At 40.6% G+C, this 23,729-nt stretch overlaps 1 protein-coding gene across 1 annotated transcript in view; it reads right to left on the bottom strand.

Annotated features, from left to right (window-relative positions):
* Positions 1-1,933: 1,933 nt before the first annotated feature.
* LOC142098157 (bile salt export pump-like) overlaps positions 1,934-23,729 on the bottom strand; it is a 53,247-nt gene continuing 31,451 nt past the window's right edge. The window contains exons 20-29 of the mRNA XM_075180708.1: positions 22,843-22,998; positions 16,498-16,602; positions 16,261-16,422; positions 14,086-14,289; positions 12,358-12,599; positions 10,936-11,092; positions 10,135-10,332; positions 7,749-7,955; positions 5,272-5,418; positions 1,934-3,410 (exon numbers count right to left, since the gene is read on the bottom strand). Of these exons, the coding sequence (XP_075036809.1) occupies positions 3,210-3,410; positions 5,272-5,418; positions 7,749-7,955; positions 10,135-10,332; positions 10,936-11,092; positions 12,358-12,599; positions 14,086-14,289; positions 16,261-16,422; positions 16,498-16,602; positions 22,843-22,998 (1,779 nt within the window). The 3' untranslated portion in view covers positions 1,934-3,209. The remainder of the gene's footprint in view (positions 3,411-5,271; positions 5,419-7,748; positions 7,956-10,134; positions 10,333-10,935; positions 11,093-12,357; positions 12,600-14,085; positions 14,290-16,260; positions 16,423-16,497; positions 16,603-22,842; positions 22,999-23,729) is intronic.

The following is a 23,729-nucleotide window of genomic DNA, read 5'->3' as shown; positions in this document are numbered from 1 at the left end:
GGCCCAAAGTTTTAAGAGATAAGTGACATTTTCAAAACTGCTTCATGGAATATCCACCTCATTCTACATTTGGGGGTAAAAATTTTCAGGTTTCTCCTTAAGTGTTTTGTTCTGCCATTACCATATTCCACCTCATCCACACCACACCACATAGCAGAATGAATTGAACCCCAGCTTTATTTATAGACTGTGAATTTACAAACACAGCGCTATGCGGCCAATTCTCAGAAAGGTGAAGCAAAAGGGGAACTCGAAGATTGTACAGCTGGAACTTTACACTTCTGTGAGATAAAACTCTCTGCTGCAACATTCAATTTGTGATTAATTTTGTCACAGCTTAACTCGTCTCTAAAAGTACCCAGCTGGACTACAGACCACAATTATTGTCTCCCACCCTATCATTTTCTCTGGTTGCAAACTGGTTTTATTGCCACATTGGAGGAGTCTCCATTGCAGGGAAGATCACCTCCATCTTTTCCTGCCCTGTACTACCATTTTGCCAACATCTGACAGGAAAAGAGAGAGCTTGGGGAAATTATCTGTATGACAATGATTTAGTTTTTTCTGGGACAGGAATAGAAGAACACAAAGCTGCATCAGGGTCAGGGGTCGAGGGGTATTTTGAGCTACCTGGTGGTCCAATAGGTATGTGATGCGGGCAGTCTGAGCATAGGCTGCAGGGCCGGATTAAGGGAATGGAGGCCCCTGGGCTAAGAGCGCCTCCAGTCCCCCGTGAGGCCCCCATTGCTTCCTATGCATCTAACCCTCTCTAACCCTCTCACTCCATTATGTTCAGGAAGTTCACCATTATCTCTATCAAAGGATCATGGCACTAAATTTGTCTCTGTGACATGACTGATGAAGGGATATTTTGAAAAAAGAGAGAGGTGTAGCACATGGAATGGGTGGGGATTAATGCACCAAGGATTGTGTGCCTAAAGGATCCCATGTTGTAAAACTTGCTTTGGTAACACACCTCTATATAAAGCATAGTTCATCCTTCCAGCATCCTGCATTAACCTTTCTCTGGCTCTTACTTTGGTATTTTTGTTTTTTGATTGTGACCCCTCTGCAATAATATTGTTAACATATTTAAATTTCTTTGTATGGTACATCATGCCATTTTTCGAACCTATTTTTCAATATCTTTATACATGGTCTAGACAAGCACATGCTAAGGCTTACATGTTTGTTATTATTTGCATCATTGCAAAACGTCTGCCCGTCAATGCATTATCATTGCTCTCTGGAAAAGGTGACAGCTGGCAATACACCTGAGTACCTGCTGGGGGACCTGGAACATGTGACCTGTTGGGTGGTCTGGAAACTGTGACAGTTATTTGCAGCCACATATATCAGTGCATCTTGCGGGGACCATGCCGCAATGTAACTTCAACGTGAGAAGTTATACATATATTGTAGTGTATAAAGACATTCTTTATTTCCTTTAATATAGTGATTGATAATGTAGTTATTTATTTTTTATACTGCATTGTTAAAATTTCTACATGTAATGTAGTGTATAAAAAAGTTATTGAATTCTGTTAATAAAGTAATTTAGTCATTACATTTCAGTTTAATTTAAAGCGGTTACTGCCGGGTTTCTCTGGCAAGCATTATAATATTATTAAGCACTATATTACACATTATGGAGTTGGTAGCAAAATAATATGAGTTACAAATGCAAAGATTCACAAAAGAAACAAACTTAGTCATATGTTCTTATTGTTTAGAAAACTTCAGATCACTGTATGGTTTACAAAACATATATATGTGAACGTAGGTTATTGCTTCCAGAAGCATAAAAACTCTTTATCATGTAGCTTAATTTAAATATGGTAATTGGCATTCAGATCTGGTCTGGTAATCAGACTATTCTTTAATGAATGAATTTGCTATGTGCTGAATCCCAAAAGATGGATATGGACAATCGTGGTATTAAAATAATTTTATTGTTAAATAGTTAATATTATGTCAATTTGCAGATTATTTTGACAAATTACAGGCTCCAGGATGAAGGGCACAATCTCTGTGCATATATATATATATATATATATATATATATATCATATTTTCAAATGCATTCAATATAAATCACACTGTACATATTATTGTATTAATAAATATACTTTAGAAATTATTATTTACAGACTAAACAAAATGTCTGAAAACAACATTCATCAGCTGTTAAATGCCGTAATCAGGACTCTTCTGCCTTCTCTCAAAACACTCCCAATGGATGGGGACCACTGTGAAAACTAAAACTAGAAGATAAAATTGTTAGGGATATGTTAATAGTGGGTGTAATTCTAGATCAAATTGTTGGAGCTTTAGGAAATATAACCATATTTATCTATAAATTGGCAATGGACTAAGTCAGGCACGCCTCCAGCCCATATGACTATAACCCCAATAGCTGAACATATAGATGGGATGGGCTAGAAAAGGCACGCCTCCAGCCCATGTGACTATAAACACAGTATCTCATGAGATAGAGGGATGGTCTAGATAAGACACGCCCCCCAGCCCTTGTGACTATATACACAGTAGCTCATGATATAGATTGGATGGTCTAGATCAGACACGCTCCCAGCCCATGTGACTATATACACAGTAGCTCAGGATATAGATTGGATGGTCTAGATCAGACACGCCCCCAGCCCATGTGACTATATACACAGTAGCGCATGATATAGATTGAATGGTCTAGATCAGACACGCCCCCAGCCCATGTGACTATATACACAGTAGCGCAAGATATAGCAGGAGGAGCTAGATCAGTTAAGCCTCCAGCCCTTGTGACTATAAAGACAGTAGATCATGATATAGCGGGATGGGCTACATCAGGCATGCCCCCACATCATGTGATTTAAACACTTGTCTGTACTTAATTCTAAATCAGACCACAGTATTTTTACAGAAATGTTACTCATATGCATGTGTTGGTAGAGTGAATAGCATTCTGTAACTGGTCAGCAGTGGATATACTACATGTATCTATTAATCACAACAATGTTAAGAATGCCCAAAAGCAATAAGCATATTTACTGTGTAGCCCCACAACTGTTAGACATTGTGTTATGTTATAAGTCATTACAGGTGACGCATTTTACTCCTGCTAAGTATCCGGTGCTATTTCCACCTTTATTTTATGTCTTCGCTGTAAAATAAGAAGTAATATTTATTATCTACTGTGCAGTGTGTGATAATTAACTAATAGGTGCTCCTGTTGTGACAAGTTTGTAGTAAGCTCCATTCTTCTCCATTAGTTCATTGTGATTTCCTTTCTCAATGATAATTCCTTGAGACATGACGGCAATGATGTCTGAGTTCTGAATAGTAGACAGTCGATGGGCAATGACGATACAAGTACGTCCTTCTCTTGCACGGTCCAGGGCAGCTTGAACCGTCTGCAAACAAAATGAATGCAATACATATTACATGAATGTTATGTTGTTTTCGTCTCTCAAATACATGGGGTATGTTTGTATTAGTTTTTTTTACTGCACTTAATTGACGAAGTACAGTAAATTTGCCTATTTTGCCTATATAACAGAACACCCTTTTATACATTCCTTGAAAATGGCTGCTGCCTCTGTGTGTAGGGAACAAATACACATTGACAGGTCAAGCTGTATAAAGCACTTAGGGGTCTATTTATGAAGCAGTGAAAAGCCTAAAATCCAGCAAAGTGCCAGAAAAAGGCTCTTTCACCGCTTCATCCCATTTATCAAAGGCATTCCACCGGAAAAATCAGAGATGTCTCTGGCCTTAAGCATCCTTCAGCTGTTTAGCACTGTCCCTATAGAACTCTATGGGGATGGTGAACCAAATCAATTTATCAAACTGTGAAAAGATTTGCTTTGCTTTTTACTGCACTAAACTACTCTTAACGGCATCTCAGGATGGAGTTACTAAACTTTAGAATGGAATGCGGATCCTCTGTGTAGGCTGCATGCTCCTCCCCTTCTTTGGCCAGAGTTGACTTTACAGCGTCTGCATGACGAAACATCGGCACATGCACAATGGAGCCAGTCCCTTCTCAAAGCAAAACAAGAGTTTCGCTGCAGAGAGGGTTTTTTTTTATGGAGGATCGCGGGGCAGTTTAGTGTTCTTGAATAGCAGCTGTACATGTTTCTGTATCGCCTCGATCAGCAGGGATACAAATCCTTAAGTACAGCTGCCCAGTGCCCACCAATGATAAAAATAGACCCATTAGAAGTAAAAGTCCCTCTCTCATCTTACCAAAGAGACAAATAAATAGATGGTTCACTCTGTATTGTATACCGAGCAGTGCTCTGTCTTTCTTTTGTCAGCTCCCTGCTCCATGCCAGCCTTTCTCGCTGTAGAGTGCTACCAAGGAGCGGGAAGACGGCAGTGGCTGTGATTATTTAAGAAGTTTTTTAAAATCCCATTCAATTAGAGCTGCTGTGTAGGATTTCTCTTGCTACGGAGAGACCCACCAACAGTGATCGACTTAGGTCCCGATTATATTTGTAAGTTACTGGACCCTGCTAAATACAGTGAATGACGGGATCCCCACCAAAGTAATGTTATTGGGGAGAGAGAGAATTTAGTAAATAAAGTGGAAAACCTTTTAGCCGGTGCTCTTTAAGGGGCATATTTAAGAAAGCACGATAGTGCTTTTAACGGGTCATTAAGGTGCCTCCTGTCCTCCGCAAAATTATTAAGGGTGCATTGCAGCAGATATCATGGATATCTGCTGCTTTGCATTCCTCTTCGTTTTTGGGAGCAGTCACCATTCAACAGAATGGTGACTGCTCCTGGCTGCAATCTAACAAGTCCCGAAAAAACATTTTTTTCGGGAACTTGTCATGTTAAAGCTGAAGCTGGCGTACATCATTGGAATGGAAGAAATCAAATGCTGTCAGCTCTGTTCCGAAGAGCAGAGCTGGACAGCGCATGTGTGGAGGGATCACATGATCCCTCCCTGTCATTTAGCGCGCTCTCTCTGCAACTATCGTTGCAGAGACAGAGAGGGGATCTGTGTGCGCATGTCCAGTTCTTGGAACTGGACATGCGCAATTGAAGAATGAAAAGAACGAGGAGAAGACCTGGAGGCAGCGCTTCCGAAGAGGGGGGTAAGTATGATTTTTTACATCGCAGAAACAGCAGTTTTTCGGAACTGCTGTTTCTGTGCAGGGCTGTACATAAATGTGAGAAATAGTTCAATCCTTATCATTGCGATAAGGATTGAAAACTACTTTTCACTTTATGTGAATATTGATAAATGTGCCCCTTAGTATTTACCTTTTCGCTTTCTGTGTCTAGCGCAGATGTTGCTTCATCGAGCAGAAGGATTTTAGGATCCCTGATAATGGCTCGGGCAATTGCGATACGTTGTTTTTGACCACGAGAGAGCTGAGATCCGTGAGCCCCAACATTGGTGTCATATTTCTATAACAAGAAATTACATCAAAATAGCTCATTAACACAATACACAGATAATAGTAATAATGTTATTATGATATATTGTAATTTATATTGTTAGAACTTTATAATGATGTATTAAACATTCATAGTCTCATTGGTTCCTTTAAACAACCGCAAAAAAGTAGGAATTCAGCTGGGTAAATTATTGCCAAAATGCTATAAATGATCAGCGTTGAAGAAAAAACAAGTCACTTATCTTCAAGATGCCATATCACTAGTTACTGATTTTAATCAATAAACACACTTCCCTATTAGCAGTAATATATGTTATATCAGACTTCTTAATATCTGTTACCTTTAACCATATCATACTTTAAAAAAACAACAATAAGAGTTAGACATTTCCAATATTAAAACAGAGAAGTTCAGCACTGCTCCTGCATGACATCTTCCAGCCAGTACAAGCTAATAGCAAAACTGTTTTAGTCTAAAATATGCACTTGTCACTTACAAGGTGTTTTAAAATAAAACTTTTCAGATTTTTGGATTTCGTTCCACATTAAGAGATAATAGAAGTTCATAACAAATGTTTCTTTCTGACATATAGTTTAGTACAAGGAGAGCCACTGGTATTTTAAATTAGTTCTACCTGTATTTAACAATCGTGCTAATACCAAGGAACAACAACTAAAGCCAGCCACACATACACAGGTCCTGATGCTGGACTTGACATGTAGGTGGCCAAGTCGGAGATGATGAAATTGCCCGATACTGGTTGTGATATGGCAGTATATGTGGCCAGCTTTAGTAAGGGTGTCAGAGGACACAATAAATTGCCCAATGCCTCAGTGATGTCACTAATTCCTCATGAATTGACAGGTCGCATTCTCATGATTATTAGTTCAAAATTGCTGCCTCCACTTTGCGTATACTTTAAGACAGAGGCGGAACTAGCAAGCTGTGGGCCCCGATTGTAACAATCCTGACCAGGTTTGCTACTTTCCCTGTCTTCTCTGTTCTCCTGTGGATCACATGACTCGCCCTCAGGGCGGGTCATTCAAACCTGCTCTATTTAAACTCAGCACTGACACCTGCTCACTGTCAGTGCAACTTGCTGCTACTCTGACTCCATGGACACTTGTGTATCCTGGCCCTGTGTCTTCCTTGTAAAAGAATTCCATTTCTTTAACCAAGTGCTGGAGCACTTCTCCTGGGACTTCCTTGCTGCAAGTATCTTCATGTGCATATTACAAGACTCTGTTTACTAATTACTGAACCCTGTGGTATCCTGGACATTGGTTATTGCTACCTTCTCTGTGGTGCACAGGGCGCTGACTATTCTCATCTTTACGGTGGTTATTGTAGCTGATATAATCTGTGCTGTGAACAAGACTGCTGTTGTGTATATCACCTTGCCATGCTCCACCACGGCTAATTGACACCTGCATTGTATCATTGCCTCTGCTACAGTCATGACTCCGCTCCGCCGTAGCTAATTACCAACCCTCCTGTGTGCTTTTCCTTGCTGGATTCTCCATCTCTGCACTGTAACATATCGTGTCTCCCTGCATTGCTGTATGTGGTGTTCCGCTCTGGATTCCTCTCTGCCTCAGTCCCAGTACTATGCCTTCTTGTATATTGATGCTTGCATTGCTATATCTTCTCCCTGTGATTTGCAGCACATGTCGCTGCTTCCATTAATCTAACCATTCTCATTATTACTGTATTATGTACGGTACTAATACTTCCACGTATTAGCTGTGACATCTATACGTATTTATGCTTCTCCATTATATGTTATATCTATATTATACATCCGCAGATTATACTTCATTCCTGTCATCTGTGCATATTTATATATATGTTTATTATCTACTCATTGAACTATTGAAGAAGCAACATCCGTGTCTTGCCTCCTTAATCAGGCCTGTATCAAACCAGATTCATAACATCGATGCAGGGAGGCAGGATGGGGGGAACTGGGGCCCCAGACCCTCTGCATCTGCCATGCAGCGGGTCCCATTATCTCCATGGGCCCCAGTGCACTGCACCTGACGCACCAATGCTAGTTCCGCCACTGCTTTAATAGCATCAGAGTTGCACATATACAGAGGACCTGAGGACAGCGCTACAAAGTTCCAGACCAGCAGCATCCATCTAAATATACATTTTCCAGGTGATTATCATGAATTCATCACTTTAAACCATAATATTCCCGCTTCAGTACAATAAATGAAGTATGAAACAACGTAAGATACTTGTATCATAAGAATATTCCTATCACTAAATCAACAGCTCAGCACATGTCGATGTACTTTTCAATGGAACTTGACTACATGTAGATAGATACTCACTTCTGGAAGATTCATAACAAAGTCGTGTAGCTGTGCTTTCTTTGATGCCGACATCACTTGGTCCATGGTAAGCTCCCGGGAGTTATCACCATACTTGATGTTCTCAGCAATACTGCAGTCAAACAACACAGGCTCCTGAGACACTATTCCAATTTTAGACCGGAGGAATGAGACATTGATTTTGGTGGATATACGGCCATCTACTAACTGCAAGAGGCAGAAACAAACAAAGCTTTTGTTAGGAGAACCTTTGAAGAAGCGTTCTGGAGATACTTTGTAATAGGTGATCGTCTGTACATTATTGTGAATGGTACTAACACAGTACAAACTCAATCCATTCACCTTGTTTTACTAAATATACTCAGTAGAACATATGGAAACAATATAGTCTGCACATAGGCAGGGCCGGTGCTAGGGTCCATGGCACCCTAGGCATTATTACAAAATCGGCGCCCTCCTCCCTCCTCACCCCGTCTTTCTTTACCTTGTCTCACCACCACCGCCTCTCTGCTCCGTCTCCTCCCCTCCACTCACTGACACTAGTGAGTGGAGGGGAGGAGACGGAGCAGAGAGGCGGCGGTGGTGAGCAATAGCCTCTTCCGCATCTGAATGCTGTGCGGCGGCTGTGATAGGTATGGTCAGCGGTCGCCGCACAGTTTTAAAGTAATTTACCATTCTGTGGCGCCCTCCAGAGCCCGGCGCCCTAGGCAAGTGCCTAACCTTGCCTAATGGGAGCGCCGGGCCTGCACATAGGACAACACTAGCTGGCTCCTTTTATCTGCTGAATCAACATCAATAGATTCAATTGGAACCATTCCACCTGGTGTCCAAATTTTCTTGGAAAACTGTAACTTCTGGGCAGAATATTTCTAGGATGTGGGAACAGTCTTGTGTCTTCTTACCATGGAAAAAATGCTACTTTTAAAATATGTATCTTTAATATAATCCTTTATATAGCATTTGCAAGTTTCAGGTTTTTACAAAAACATTGCCACAGGCCTAGATTGGCAGAGATGTAAGGGCAGGGGCTCTACTGCTTTTATACCTACTAATTTATTTTATATTTTATTTTCTTGATTAATAATTTATTATTTACTTTATACACATTTATCCATAGGTTGAATTAGTACAATATTATATACCTTTATTTATTTTATTCACTTGGAATATGGCAGAGTTTACAAGGGGGAAAAACTGGTGGTGATGAAAAGAGATTGGAGCGGTACAGAAGAGGCGGACAATAATATAAATCCAGGCACACAGATCTGTCCTACTATGTACCAATGTTTTTCCTAGTAGGCAATTTCTAATGTATGTTGCACCAAGTAAAATATTTTCTTACAGGCCCTGCTTGTTCATCGTCCCATAGAACATCAACAATTATTAATAATTTTAAAAAGTAAAAATAAATAAAAATATTATGGTCCACTGGGCTATAGGATGTACTTTCGATAGCTAGTGTTTCTCGTTATCAAACTCAAAAAAATATCAAAAAAGTTATCAAACATTTTTTATGAAAGGTGAATACTGATACACACCAGATGAACATCCACTGGTTCTTTTTTTATGAATTATTTACACACTTGCAATTTGTATAAATTATTTCATGGCTTGCACAACAGCAAAAATATGGACTTGAGAGTCATTGTAAAGTTCTGCAATACAGCTTTACATTCCAAATTGCCCACTAGGAAAGAGATGTTAAGATGTCTAATGGGTAACTGACAGTACATTGACAATATAGTATATTCCAGTTGGTTATTGCGGTTCCAAAAAGAGAGTTGCACGCCATTTTCATGTTTCCCCAAACAGCAATGCCTGGAAATGACAAGCAGGGCCAGTTTACATCTTAGGAATAAGGAGGATCCTAGGAACAGACTGCACTATTCCATTAGTCAACAGGAGATATGTGAGTGATCTGACTTTCTCCCACTATCATTAGTTTTTACAGTACGTAACCTAGGTAAGTGCCTAAGGCATTTTCCTGTTAGGGGATCTCAGAGAAGTGTTATGGAAAGAAGTAGAATTTTGTGATATGGTATTCTTGCTCTATTAATGGCTGATAGAAGGAACCTAATGCTTGGGGCATGTAACAGTTAAGGAATCTCAGAGTACTGGAACTGAATGATATTGTTGTATGTAATCTGGGTATGTAAACTCTCACTGACATTTTTATTACACATAATGCAACTTAGGTGGGTGTTTATGGCATGTAACTTGTATGAAAATGTTGTGTGATCTGACTATGATTAGTCCAGCAACATAAAAGATTAGTCAAGCAACATAAAATGAGCATAAAGCAAACTCAGTCTTATATGAAATATTGAGTTCCAGGAATTGTAACATTCATAAGGCCTAAGATCTGAGTTAAAGAGAGACCACGTACCACCTTGCCCATGTCTGGGTCATAAAACCTCTCGAGAAGCTGAACACTGGTACTCTTGCCACATCCGCTGCTCCCCACAAATGCAAGTGTCTGTCCTGGCTTCACTGAAACGTTAAGACCGTTCAATACTTGAATATCAGGACGGGTGGGATATGTGAACTTGCAGTCAATAAAGTCAATCCCTCCTTTAAAGTCATTCTGGGGATATAGTAAAAGTTAAGGTTATCAATTTTTGAGAACTTGAAATATTTAGCTATGAACAATGAAGGTAAAAACACTGATCAATGATATTCCAATTCAGCTCTATTAATAAGTAAAGTAATATCTAATGACTCTATTATAGACAGCTGAAGCTCCTCCCACATCATCAGGGAAGTGTCCTAAATATATCTCATACAAGTCTAAAAGCTGAGAATGCACTTACTTAAGCTACTGTGACATCACTAGCATTAACCCTCTGTATGAATAAACTAATGAACACAGTGCATTTCTGCAAAACAAGTCTGTAAAGCTTTCAATCCCTGTGACTGTTACATAAGCACCTCCCTCTTAATTTGGCAAGCTAAAGAGCATGAAGTAATTATTTATTTAAGTGTAAACACTCTACTTTATGTATATTATTCAGCTCAGTAATACACAGCTTTTCAAATGTGAATTGATGGCTTTATTTCTTCTTTAAATTACAAGCTAATTGGTTTCTATGAGCTACAGCACCTTCTATGAAATGACCGGTGTTGCATTTGTCATCAATGTTATCATTGTATTTGTTATTCAGTACAGAAGTGTAAATATGTAATTTACCCATTTCTCTCCTTCTTCTTTATACACACAAATCTTTGGAACACGATCCACCAGTTTAAAGAAGCGTGCAGCAGATATTTTAGCTTTGGCATAATCTGGAGTATAAGATGATGCCCTTCCCAGAGCTTGTCCACTTGTCACAATGGCAGATATCACTCTAGAGTAAATTGCAAGATATAATCAGTTTTTGATATCTATTTCCATTAGTTGATATATTCAATTTCCCTAATATTATTTGGTATGGACACTTTGAGTCAGCTGTGTAATATATGTGTTCTAACGAAGAGCGGAACACGGCACTGTTTGCCTCAATAGCAAAATTTGGGTGAGGACCTGACATTACCGGATCACTCTTCGAGGCCCACACTGCAGGAGGCGAGGGGGACACGCCAATACGGGTCCACCTTTCATAGGGCACCCGATCTGCTCTTCCCAGCATGCGCGGGGCCTGCTGCATGCACACTGAAGCCCCTTTGACCCCTCTATAAGGAAAACTGGCAACATACAGAATCCCATTAGATGGCTCTGACACAGTGGTGAATTTTACCGTAAGCAAGCCCGGCTATTTCATACTTAGGTGGGCCAAAAAAAAAAAGAAACCCACTGATCTACTACTCAGAAACACAGAATAAAATATGATCATGGATTAGAATCTACTTTAAATAATAAATAAATTATTGTGAATTCTTGATGCCTTATTTTTTTAGCGTAGAAAGAAATATTAAAAATAGAAACATTTTTGTTCTGTTACCCCATGGATAATGCTGACCCTAAATATATTTGGTATATGTGCATTAAAAAAAAACATCTGTTCCCATAAGACATAAGGGCCAGGAAAAGTTTTATTAAATGTCAACACTGGACCAAGGGGCAAAACGATCCTAGGTGCCAAACCCATACATTCTAAGGCCTTGTATACACAGGTGCTATGTTTTAGTGTTTAATGTGCTTTCTCAAAACGTATCAGATGTTCTTGGATGCCGATATTTAAAAAAGTTATGCAGACCTGTACACGTAATAAAATGGAGTTCTAGGAACACTCGTTAAGTAAATAGCACACTATGGCATCAGGCGTTGACGTGTCAATGACTTTAATGGTCTATTAATAACGAAGATAAAGTGCGAGGCTCTGGCTATGCTTTAACTGGCATTGTTTTTCAGTGCTCGCATGTATGAGCCCTTAGAGTAAATTAGACTTAGCATATAGTGATTAACACCACAGCTAAAAATAAAACTTTATAAAAAATATTTTCCAATTTTTTTTTTTGACAAAGCGTTATGGTTCCTATGAATTCTGGCCGTCCTACCCATACACTGCAAACGCCAGTGACTCCTGTATAAACAGAGCATATAAATGGTTCACTCTGGAGAAGCTTCGCTGCATCTAAAAGACAACAAATTGTCCTAAAAGTAATATCATACCTAAATACAAAGCTATAGTGAAGTCCTTCTACTTCTACTAAATATCCTCCATAGCGGTATGAGCATGAATTGGCAATGAAAATGATGCACTGAGCAAAGCCAAAACACAGTCCATAGACATTGGCCTTTTTGACGGCTGATCGGTATGGTTCTTCCAGCTGTTCCTCATACAGTTCAATAAATTTCTTTTCTTTTGCAATTCCAGCAATTGTTCTGATGTTTCCCAGAGCCTCACTGGAAATCTGGAGCACAGAAATTGTTGTTAGGAATGGAAGAATGATTTGTCATGCCCGCATTTGTCAAAGGTTAAAGTGTACCCTTGGAATGAGGCACATGGCTATAATGTCACCGCCCAGCACCAATCTCTTAATCTGCTAAGATAAGAAGCAGCGGGGAAGTGGAGCAACATCCTAGGAGGGGAGGGACTTAGGGTTCCCACAGAGCCTCTGCTGCAACTTTTAAAGGTAACACCATCACAATCTTTAGCAGCACCCTCCCTTTGAACATATACAAGTGTGGGATCTGTAGGCCTGGCTTAGGGTATATCTGTAATTTGGAGCACCATGACTAAAATATATTAAATAACATTTTAAATGCAGGCTTGTTTTTCCAGTGCTTCACTTAGAATTCTCTCCTCATTAAATTGTTTTAATCAGACTGATTGTATAAGTCATTCAGTGGACATGTCTGTGTGCATATTTATGTGTGTATCTTAATTGTGAATATTTATCTTATAGCAGATCTAAGAAATACTAATTAAAACTAGACCTGATATTTCCTCTTATCATCTGTCTTATAAATTGTTAAATACGAGAAAAATATGATGGCTTTGTTTTGTGACTACATCTGCACTATGTCAGTCTTAGGGCTAGATTTACTAAGCTGCGGGTTTGAAAAAGTGGGGATGTTGCCTATGGCAATCAATCAGATTCTAGCTGTCATTTTCTAAATGGTACTAAATAAATGAAAGCTAGAATCTGATTGGTTGCTATAGGCAACATCTCCACTTTTTCAAACCCGCAGCTTAGTAAATCTAGCCCTTAGTCTTAAAATACATCCAGTGAGGTCAATGTAATGAAAGAAATAGGAAGGAAAGATTGGTGCTTTCCGTTTCTTTCCTCCATATTTGACTCCTGTCAGCTGCTTTGCGTGGCTATTCGCCGCAGGGCGTGACCAGAGGAGGAGTAGGGGTGGAGCTAGGGCACATGTGCATGGCAGTGTGTGTGCTTCGCTCTCTCTCGCCTCCTCCATACACCATAATCTAGCGTTCTATGTAATAACTAAATACTACATATGGTGCCGCTCTGGCCCAAAAACAGAGCATTGTCTCTTAGTACACACAGCCCAATGTGTCCAACTAGAATTGTTGTAAACTGTAGATGGTTAATAGGATTTCTCACGCTCATTGAATCCTTAAAGTGCAGCTGTCACCTACCCAGAGCTGGTGGAAATACTGTGGGCGCCCTAAGTCCCCTTTCCCCACCCAGTTTTATACATTAGCAGATGGAAGGGAAGTAGGTTGGAGGTGGCATCTTCCACTCCTGTCAGACTGGGAGTGTGACCATCATAGACCAGCTCCACTCTCCATTCTCCATTCATTAGGAAACAGCGATACAGTCACATGATTTGCTATGCATATACATAAACATTGCTTAAGGCTGCTGTGTGCAGGAGACTGGTACACTTTAAGTTGGCTGCTTAATTTATACAACAGATAATTAGATTCACCCTTCCTGCTGCTTCCATTGCATGTTTATCTTGATTAGCAAATCCAGTGAGCATTTTAGCTTGCAGGGCCCCTGATAACGCCAGGAAAGGAAGGAAGCACATGATCACCAGGCTCAATTTCCAGCTGAAGTAAAATGCAATGATAAGAGCAACGCCAATGTTGGTTACAGAGTTTACAATCATGCCAATCTGTGATCCAGTAGCCTAAAACAGAGGTTGATTCATTGTTAGGAAATATGCAAAAAAAATACATAGACAAATTAGTATTCATACAGACAAATGCATGGGTGAGGTTTCCAAAAGGGGATATATCAAATGTGTGGCAGCCACGAATAAAGAGGGAGCTATTGTCACTATGGCTAAAATGTTAATAGAAGCAGATCTTGTTTCGATCCCTAATAAAATTGCTCTTTCATGACATAAACTGCCCTGTTATATCTACAACGATTGGGAAGTTTACACTATAATTTCTAGAACTCTAATCCATGGTTACAACTATATTACTGGTTGGAATATACTACATGTAAACATATGCTCTAACAATAAGTACCACCACTTCTCCTACTGCCTTAATTGTAATACTGTCAAATTCAATTCCCTTATATTTTCCATACCACCACTTCTAATTTCCCGAAAACTAGGGCAGAGAGCATTCATTCCCTACTGCTGCTCCCTTTTTTTTTAATAACAATAATTAAATATGATAAATAATATATGTATCCAATTCAAAGAAAGTCTCCACCTATAAAATTCACATTATATATGAATATGATTTAGGTATTCTGAACTGACACTTGTAGTGATTGTGTAGGTCATAAAGGGTTAAACTCTTGTAATGTTATAAGAAATTTTACAAATGTATTTTTGAATGTTGCAATATTTCTTTTAATATTAGTTTAACTTATATTTTAGGAGTCGTAGCCCTTTAATGATTGGGATCAATTGTGCATCTACACATTGACAATACATCACTTCAGTTGAGCCGTTTAATTTCCTGGAAATGTGACACTGTGACACTGATTATGAAATAGCTTTTCTGATTGCTTAAAAGCCACTCTACTCGTTTCCAAAGGAAATTGAGTATTCATTTACTGTTTATGTAAATGCTAAAGGCATAAAGGCAAATTATTCACACAAATGTCACAAAGATTCTGAGGGACTTGGAAAGACTGTTTTTACAGAAGGATGGGTGACATTAATCAGTAGTAATTTGACAGACTGGGGGGAAAAAATCCTTACTGTGCAGTTACCTGGCCCGCATTTGAGCTTATATAAAAACTGTTGCACACAAACAAGACCAGCTGGACTGTTCAGAGTGCAAATCTGTATAAAGTGTGTAAAAATATTACCAATAAAATAGAGTTCTGCCTGCATTTTATATCTAGATTTTATTAGCTTTTGGGTAAACATGTAGTTGGCTAGCTACCACCATCATTATCTGTGTGCGATCATCTGCTGATTACACTTAGGAGGCACAATAGGATCTGTGCGTTTGGATGGGCGGATCAGTTCAGTTTGTACCTATACATGTGTTGTCACATTGAGCAAAGTTCCAGCCATTTGTTGATCAGACCAGGGGGTAAATGTATCAAGCTGAGAGATTTCCGGCGGGTTTTAAAAACCAATCAGATTCTAGCTATCATTTATTTAGTACATTCTACGAAATGATAGCTAGAATCTGATTGGTTGCTATAGGCAACATCTCCACTTTTCAAACCCGCCGGAAAACTCTCAGCTTGATACATTTACCCCCAGATCTTATTGTTCGTGGCCAAGTTTAAACAGATAAGAAATTCAAAAACTGCAAAACATTAGCATTGTTCTTGGAGCAGAAGATAGTGGTTCATGGATGATGTCATACAAGTGTGTTCTTAATTATGTTATTACACTTCTATGTGGTACTTTTTACTAGGGGTGGTGGGTCTAATCAAATAAAAGTAATATGTAAAATGCAGTATATATCCATGAACAAAGAGAGATTCGATTTACAGAATGCTTTTGTATTATGTTTCTCCTCTGTGTATGGTCAACCTTCTCACAATTTACAACATGTCCTTCTGCTCCTGCTCTCTGCAAGCTTCTCTCCTACTTATTGTTGCAGCTTTGTGGAGACATTTCACTTAACTCATTATTGTGGGCGTACTCTGTATCATTGTTATATTCTAGACATCCTACCCCTTGCACTTGTGATGCATCCGTTGCAAGCCGTGTTGTTAGTGCTCCTGGGCTGTTTCTAGGGTCATCAAACCATCCGACTTCCTGACCCATCATGGCTTGAAATCCGATCTTACGCAACCTCCTGGTCAGCAGCTCTCCAGACTTTGCAAACGTGTATCCCTGGAAAAAGAATGCAGTAAGAGCTCAGACAACGGTCAATAACTGCTTTGCATCCAAAATTTTAAAGATAACTACCTGCAAGAATTGTGTCAGAAAAGTTACTGCTCCAATAAGAACAAAAAGAACACAGATGCCGTCAATTTGATTTCTCTGGTCTTGTTCATCTGGTAGGGAGAAGATCTGTAAGACAAGGAAGAAATGTCAGCAGATAGAACATACAGTGGAAGCTTGATTATTGGTAACAATGGGAAAATAGAAAGTTACAGTCTACCAAGTTACATTTTAAAGAACATGGAAAAATGATTTGGAGAGCTAACCCTCATTGTTCCAGACAGCAAATTTGGAAGAAAATCTGCTGGTACTTGAATTCCCGTGATCATCCAGGAATCATGGCCTGGAGTTTATATAAACTATTGCAGAGGGAGGTTATCCAGACTCCATGAACCTTATATACACGCATTTATATACATATTATTGTGACATTCTATGATGGTTTTTATTAAAATTGCTCAAATGTGCAATCATCAATTAGCTTTTTTGTCTAGAATTATTTGACAATGCAAGCAAATGTCTGATTGGTTACTATGGTTTAGTGTACATATGAACCTTTTCAGGCCTAGATATATTTTTATCCCCCTAGACCCATTATTTTTGCTGCTCCCAACCTAACTCTCCCCTCTCCCCCATACGTTCTATTGGCACAAAAACATATAAGGGTTTATATTCTTGATTGGCCAGTGATCTAAAGGCTATCAGGATGCTCAGCAGCATCTACCATAGAATGGATGTACATTTAAAGGGTGGTTACATTCTAATTTGTGGCCTGCTCACAAATTAAAGCCTACAACATTGACCCCATGTTAGTAAATAATCCTTTGTGAGAAGTGGGATAAATTATGTAAATCATACATATTAATGTCTACTCTATCCATACATTGTAAGAATGGAAGGTACATGTACAATGTAGTCACACAGGCGCCTGGGTTTACTTGCAGCGGATTCAGTTAGCTATAGTTCGGGATTCTGAAACTTTGTTTTTAATTGGAAAAGCCTGAACAATCCAACTAAGGACATTCCTGGCATTTTCAGTTGAAACTGAAGACGCAAAATCTTTTCCTCTGTAAATCTTAAAAGAACCTGTGGCAGTTCAGGCCAGGAACTTCACCACGGTAATACCCACAGTGGTACAACTGTATTTATATTGTGCAGGAAGTAGCGTAGTGACACTCCTGAGCAGATCTGCTGCACGCACAGGGGAGTGAGAAGAAACAGATCCAGCATGAAGAACGGGAATCGTGACAGTATGTTCTGGCCATAAATTGAGCCTGCTGTTGTACGCTTTCCATACTTATTTTGAGGATACCTGAGTATTGGCTTTACTCAGCATTCAACGTCCTGAGACGATGGCTACTATTTCTTATGAAATTCCCCTTCTCCAGATGCTCCAAGTGGACATTCTCCAGCTACGCTCTCAAATTTCTCAAGTATCCTCTTTGCTAATTAAGTGCTTAAACAACTTCCAGTTTCCATTCCAAGTACTTCTTGCTCCGATGCCAACTGTGGAGTGACAAATTCTTTTTCCAGGAAGAAAGTTATCTTGCAATAACGTGGAGTCAAGAGTTCTTTGCCTGGTACTGGATCCACCTAGGGAACAATTACATTTATCTGTACAAGTGGCACCTCTCAATGTCTCTACACGTTTGCAATCAACTAAAAAGCACAGTGTAGCAAACTCCAGTTCCCAGGTGCTCCACGCCCCTCACCTGACAGAGGAGGAACGATTGCGCAGAAGGAACAATAAACTATGTCTTTACTGTGCCAGTGATGTACATTGTTTACAAGACTGTCCACTCCTTAGATCACAACCTTCTACAGAACTGTCTCCAGTTTACTCCCCTCATTACGGATTTATTTACACAGTGCCTCCCGTTTCCACACTTCAGCCTGTTCCACTCCCTGGGATGAGATTTATTACGCTAGTTACAGCCGCCTGCTCCCGAGGTGCCAGTCCCAGACTCCAGCTCTGAGGTGTCATCCACTGCCTCCAGCTCTGAGGTGCCATCCGCTGTATCCGGTCCTGCCATTGTCTCCAGTGCAGAGTCTCCTGCCATTGTCTCCAGTGCAGAGTCTCCTGCCATTGTCTCCAGTGCAGAGTCTCCTGCCATTGTCTCCAGTGCAGAATCTCCTGCCATTGTCTCCAGTGCGGATTCACAAGCTTCTGTCTCCATTCCAGAGACATTGTCTGCTTCCGAGAGGGCGCTGCCCTTACAGCCTGCTCTAGAGAGGGTCCTGTCCCTCCAGTCATCTCCAGAGAGGGTCCTGTCCCTCCAGTCATCTCCAGAGAGGGTCCTGTCCCTCCAGTCATCTCCAGAGAGGGTCCTGTCCCTCCAGTTCGCTCCAGAGTTGCCAATCCATGCGGTTCAGCCCGAGTTGCCAATCCATGCGGTTCAGCCCGAGTTGCCAATCCATGCGGTTCAGCCCGAGTTGCCAATCCATGCGGTTCAGCCCGAGTTGCCAATCCATGCGTTCAGCCCGAGTTGCCAATCCATGCGGTTCAGCCCGAGTTGCCAATCCATGCGGTTCAGCCCGAGTTGGCAATCCATGCGGTTAAGCCCGAGTTGCCATTCCATGCGGTTCAGCGCGAGTTACCATTTGGTGCTGTCTGGTCTGAGGCTTTTCACAGTGCTGTCTGCTCTGAGGCTTCTCACAGTGCTGTCTGCTCTGAGGCTTCTCACAATGCTGTCTGCTCTGTGGCTTCTCAGAGTGCTGTTCCTTCCAAGCCTGGTGTCCAGTCCGGGCCTCCTTCCGAGCCTGTTGCCCAGTCTGGGCCTCCTTCCGAGCCTATTGCCCAGTCTGGGCCTCCTTCCGAGCCTGTTGCCCAGTCCGGGCCTCCATCCCAGCCTGGTGCCCAGTCTGGGCCTCCATCCCAGCCTGGTGCCCAGTCCGGGCCTCCATCCAAGCCTTTCGCCCATTCTGGGACTCCTGTCAAGTTGTCCGCCCAGTCCGGGCTGTCTTCTGCAAAGGGTGTCCTGTCCGAGTCCCCAGAAACGTATGTTCAACTCGAGCTGACCATGTCTCATGCAAAGCCGAATTCATCCTCTGTTCCAGACTTCCCACCACCTACCTTCAATGGGGATATACAGCAATTTAATGCTCTTATTAAATTTTGTATATCTTATTTTCCCTCTGTACCCGACCTCCTAGATACCCAATGAAAGCAAGTGTTTTACCTGTTATCTAACTTTACAGGGAAAGCTCTGGAATGGGCAAGCCCCTTCATTGAAACCAAAGATCCCGCCCTGTCTGATTTGCAGCTTTTTAGTAATGCAGTGATCAAAGAATTTGCCCCAGCACTTGCCAATTCCACTCCCAGTGCTGTATCTATGCCACTTTCTTTATCTCTGGCTACTCCAACTTTGAGGTTATCGTTTGATTTGCTCCATTTCCTACAGCGCTCTAAAAGACATAAAAAGAAAGGTAAAAAGAAGAGAAGTGTGACTTCGGGATCCCTGCATTCCTTGGACATGGTTTCCGTACCTTCTCTGCCCATGGATGAAGATTTGCCTACTACATGTCCAATTCTGGACTATGACACCGACTTTTTTGACCATTCCTGGTAAATTGGACATCTGGAATCCGCCCTTAAAGGAGGGGGTACTGTCACGACCTGCATCCTGCAGCTTCTGTCTGCAGGTACTTTGTTGGACCTTTGTATATATTTGTATCCTGCCTGTAGTACCACTGTCCAGGGGCCACTGTGGTACTTAGATTGCTCTTACCTGCCTCATTATTGCTGGAAGCTTAAACACCTGCTTCTGGACTATATAAGCCTGCCTGTCCCAAGCAACCTTTGCCAGATCATCTGTTCCAATTACCTGTGTTGCTGTTCCTGTTCCCTGGCTCCTGTTAGCTTCCTGTTCTCTGAGTTTTCAGCACATGTATCTGTAAATCATTTCAGCCACTGTGTCTACTCCAGTATCCTGTGGTAATGCTCTGCAGATTATTGCTACCTGTTCTCTGAGTCTCCAGCACATCTATCCGCAGATCATCTCAGCCAATGTGTCTACTCCAGTATCCTGTGGTAACGCTCTGCAGATTATTGCTACCTATTCTCTGACGTTCCCAGCACATCTATCTGCAGATCATCACAGCCAATGTGTCTACTCCAGTATCCTGTGGTAACGCTCTGCAGATTATTGCTACTTATTCTCTGACGTTCCCAGCACATCTATCCGCAGATCATCACAGCCAATGTGTCTACTCCACAATCCTGTGGTAACGCTTTGCATATTATTGCTACCTGTTCTCTGAGACTCCAGCACATCTATCCGCAGATCATCACAGCCACTGTGTCTACTCCACTATTCTGTGGTAACGCTTTGCATATTATTGCTACCTGTTCTCTGAATCTTCAGTACCTTGCTCAACAGACTGTCGCAGCTTGGGTGCCATCTCCACCACTTTGTGGTAAAGTCCTGCGGACAATCGCATTCTGCATCTGTTATCCACTGTGTTCCTTAGCTGTTTCTGCCATACCCCACCGTACTGCAATTTGAAACCTGTGTAACCGGTGTTAATAAAAACCACTATATTTCACTATGCTCTTTTTGTGGTTTTTATTGGCAATAGTGACAGGGACTATCCCCACTGGGATCCTGTCCCCTGGCATTTATCTCTTGCCTAGCACCCACTTCTCTATGCCCTGCCGTACAAAAAAACAAAATAAACATCAAATTATATAAATCTTTTAATGTTTATGGTATATATATTTTTTTAACATTGCAAAAAACAGATTTGCATGTGAAAAAAAAAATTTGAAAAAATAAAATAAGACAGAACCCCCCAAATTAAGTACCCCAAAAAATAAACAATAAATATAAACTGAAAATCGGAAACCCTAGTTATAATCCAAAAGCGGGAGGCAGAGAAGACAAAAATTTTGTAACTGAGACTCCTGGTGGATGTAACACCAGAGATTTTCCTCTAACAATCCGTTGGCTGTGATTTACCACAGCCGATAAAATGCTACTGAAAATGCAGCTGCATTTAAATCAATGGCATCTGACAGTCACCTGACACACAAAACATGTTCATTGCTATGAAGCAGCAATTTGTATATACTTTTTTTTCTCAAAAACACCATTAAAATGCTCGTTATTTAAAGCAGTGATTACCAGTAAAGGTAAATTACTGCAGAAAGTTGATCATGTAAATAATTTCAGCAATTTATCACTGGAGCGATAGTACCCATATGTATGGCTGCATACTCTCCTGGTGTGTCTAGCAGACTGGCTGATTAGATGGAGAACTTCCGGAGAGCAGGAGATTCTCCAAGAAAGGACTTAACTGCAGAAAGTTGGGCAGAGTCATGACTTGCATTGCATCATCAAACTCTGCCCATCTCCGTAACCACGGAGTGGTGGGGTGTTAAGATGTGAACTCCATCATAACGCCCCTGTATCTCAGTGTTTACTGAGGCGGGTGGGGCTTGATGATGGGATTACTTGCCCACTTCCCTGTAGTGAGGTAGGAAAAACTGGTGATTGTGAGTTACAGTCTTTAATGAACAAAAACCTTAATAAATGATAGTATGACTCCCTTTAGAATCTTTATAAGCAGATGGAGTACAGCTTCCTTCTGCCACTTTTTCTACATTTGTTTAGCAAAGCAGTAGGAGAGTACTAGTGGTCACAGAATGGTTCTAAATAGCACACACAAATGAGAGAATGCTCTGAATAACATACAATAATGAAATAATGGTTCTGAATAACATACAAGAATGAAAGAAGGGAAGTGTGTCCTTCAGACAGTAACGAAATTAAAATCTAGAGGGTGAGTTATTGAAGGGTTATCCAGTCAGAAGTTCTAGATATCCTGGTAGCCAATAGTGCACGAGAGGGGGTGTAGCCTAGGTTAATATATATAGTTCTGTTTGCCAGAGGAGCAGTCTCTTTGCTTCTGGTTTTTCTCCTGTTCACCCTGCAGTTTTAGGGGTAGCGGTATATCTTTCTTAGGGTGTAGGTAGGAGAGCAGTGCAGTCGGTAAGTTTGCATATGGTGCTCGGGTTATCTCGTTATAGGTCACTACTCCCCCTTTTGGTTCATGGTGTCATCACATGTTTGGACAGATATTTAGCACCGGCCAATAGATAAGGTATGATCCTGGGTTGGTGGTACTGTGGTCTGAACTTTCCACCGTTATTGGTTTTGTTTTGCTGACTGCCCTGCTCTCTTCCGCTTTTTCAGTTCCCTTTAATTTTCGTCATTAAGTCATTTAATAAATCCTATTTTATTCCAACGTTAATTTGGTGTCCGTGTCTTTATTAGTTTATGCTGTTAAGGTAATTCTGGTATAAACGTAGAGAGCTTCCCCTCTGTGCATTTTATGGTCTGAATAACATATAAGAATGAACGTACTTACCCCAAGAATCTGACTGAAAAGCAGAGCATACAGAGGATTAACAGCACCGTTTACAGCAGCTCCCACTGAACCAAATAACATATATGGCCATTCTGGTGCATTGTATTTCAAAATCCTGGCAACTGGAGCCGGCTCCACGTTGTCATCATCAATATTCTGGAAGAAAAGATTCCAGAAAATTAGTTCTTTACATAATAATTTGTGACTGATGTTACCTTTACACAGCTAATAGAATGTAGGTTAGTTATAAAGCGTCCAAGTTCAGATATTTTACCTAAACACTTTGACTACCAACAATCATGTGTCTTCTCTACAAAAAGCCTGCTGTACCTGTAATATAACCACTGAAGTTTAAACTAAATTGGTATCGATAAAATATCAATGGAGGCAGGACTGTTTTAATGGAATGGTGTAACATGATCTGGGAGTCAATGACCTGTCACAATAATGTAATCCTATGATAGCGTTAGTCATGACATGAAAATGGAAATGGAGACAAGCAGGACACCACAGAGAGAGAGGCAGATAGAGGAATGAACATGATCCTCAGGCAGCACAGAATATGGGCAGGAGGCCTCTGTAAAGTTAATACAGTGAGATTGCGGTGTAAACGCCACTCTACATAATGAAAAGTTCATACATCCAACTTGTTAAGCTCTGACAAGATGTGGAAGACGTTGCAAGAAAGCACATTATAAAATCCTTTTTCCTATAGTTACATAATTACTAAAGTTGAAAAAAATCCAAATTCTAGCTTTCATAAAGTCCAACTTTGTTGACTCACAGGATGGGAAAATAAAAAAAATAATAATATGACAATTGCTAGTTTTGCCTCACAAAAAAAACAACCTTTCTGATCCCCAAAAAATAGAGAAATTCTCTGAATG

The sequence above is a fragment of the Mixophyes fleayi genome, chromosome 7 (genome assembly GCF_038048845.1).
Source record: "Mixophyes fleayi isolate aMixFle1 chromosome 7, aMixFle1.hap1, whole genome shotgun sequence".
Classification (NCBI taxonomy): domain Eukaryota; kingdom Metazoa; phylum Chordata; class Amphibia; order Anura; family Limnodynastidae; genus Mixophyes; species Mixophyes fleayi.
This window is presented reverse-complemented; position numbering and strand designations above follow the sequence as displayed.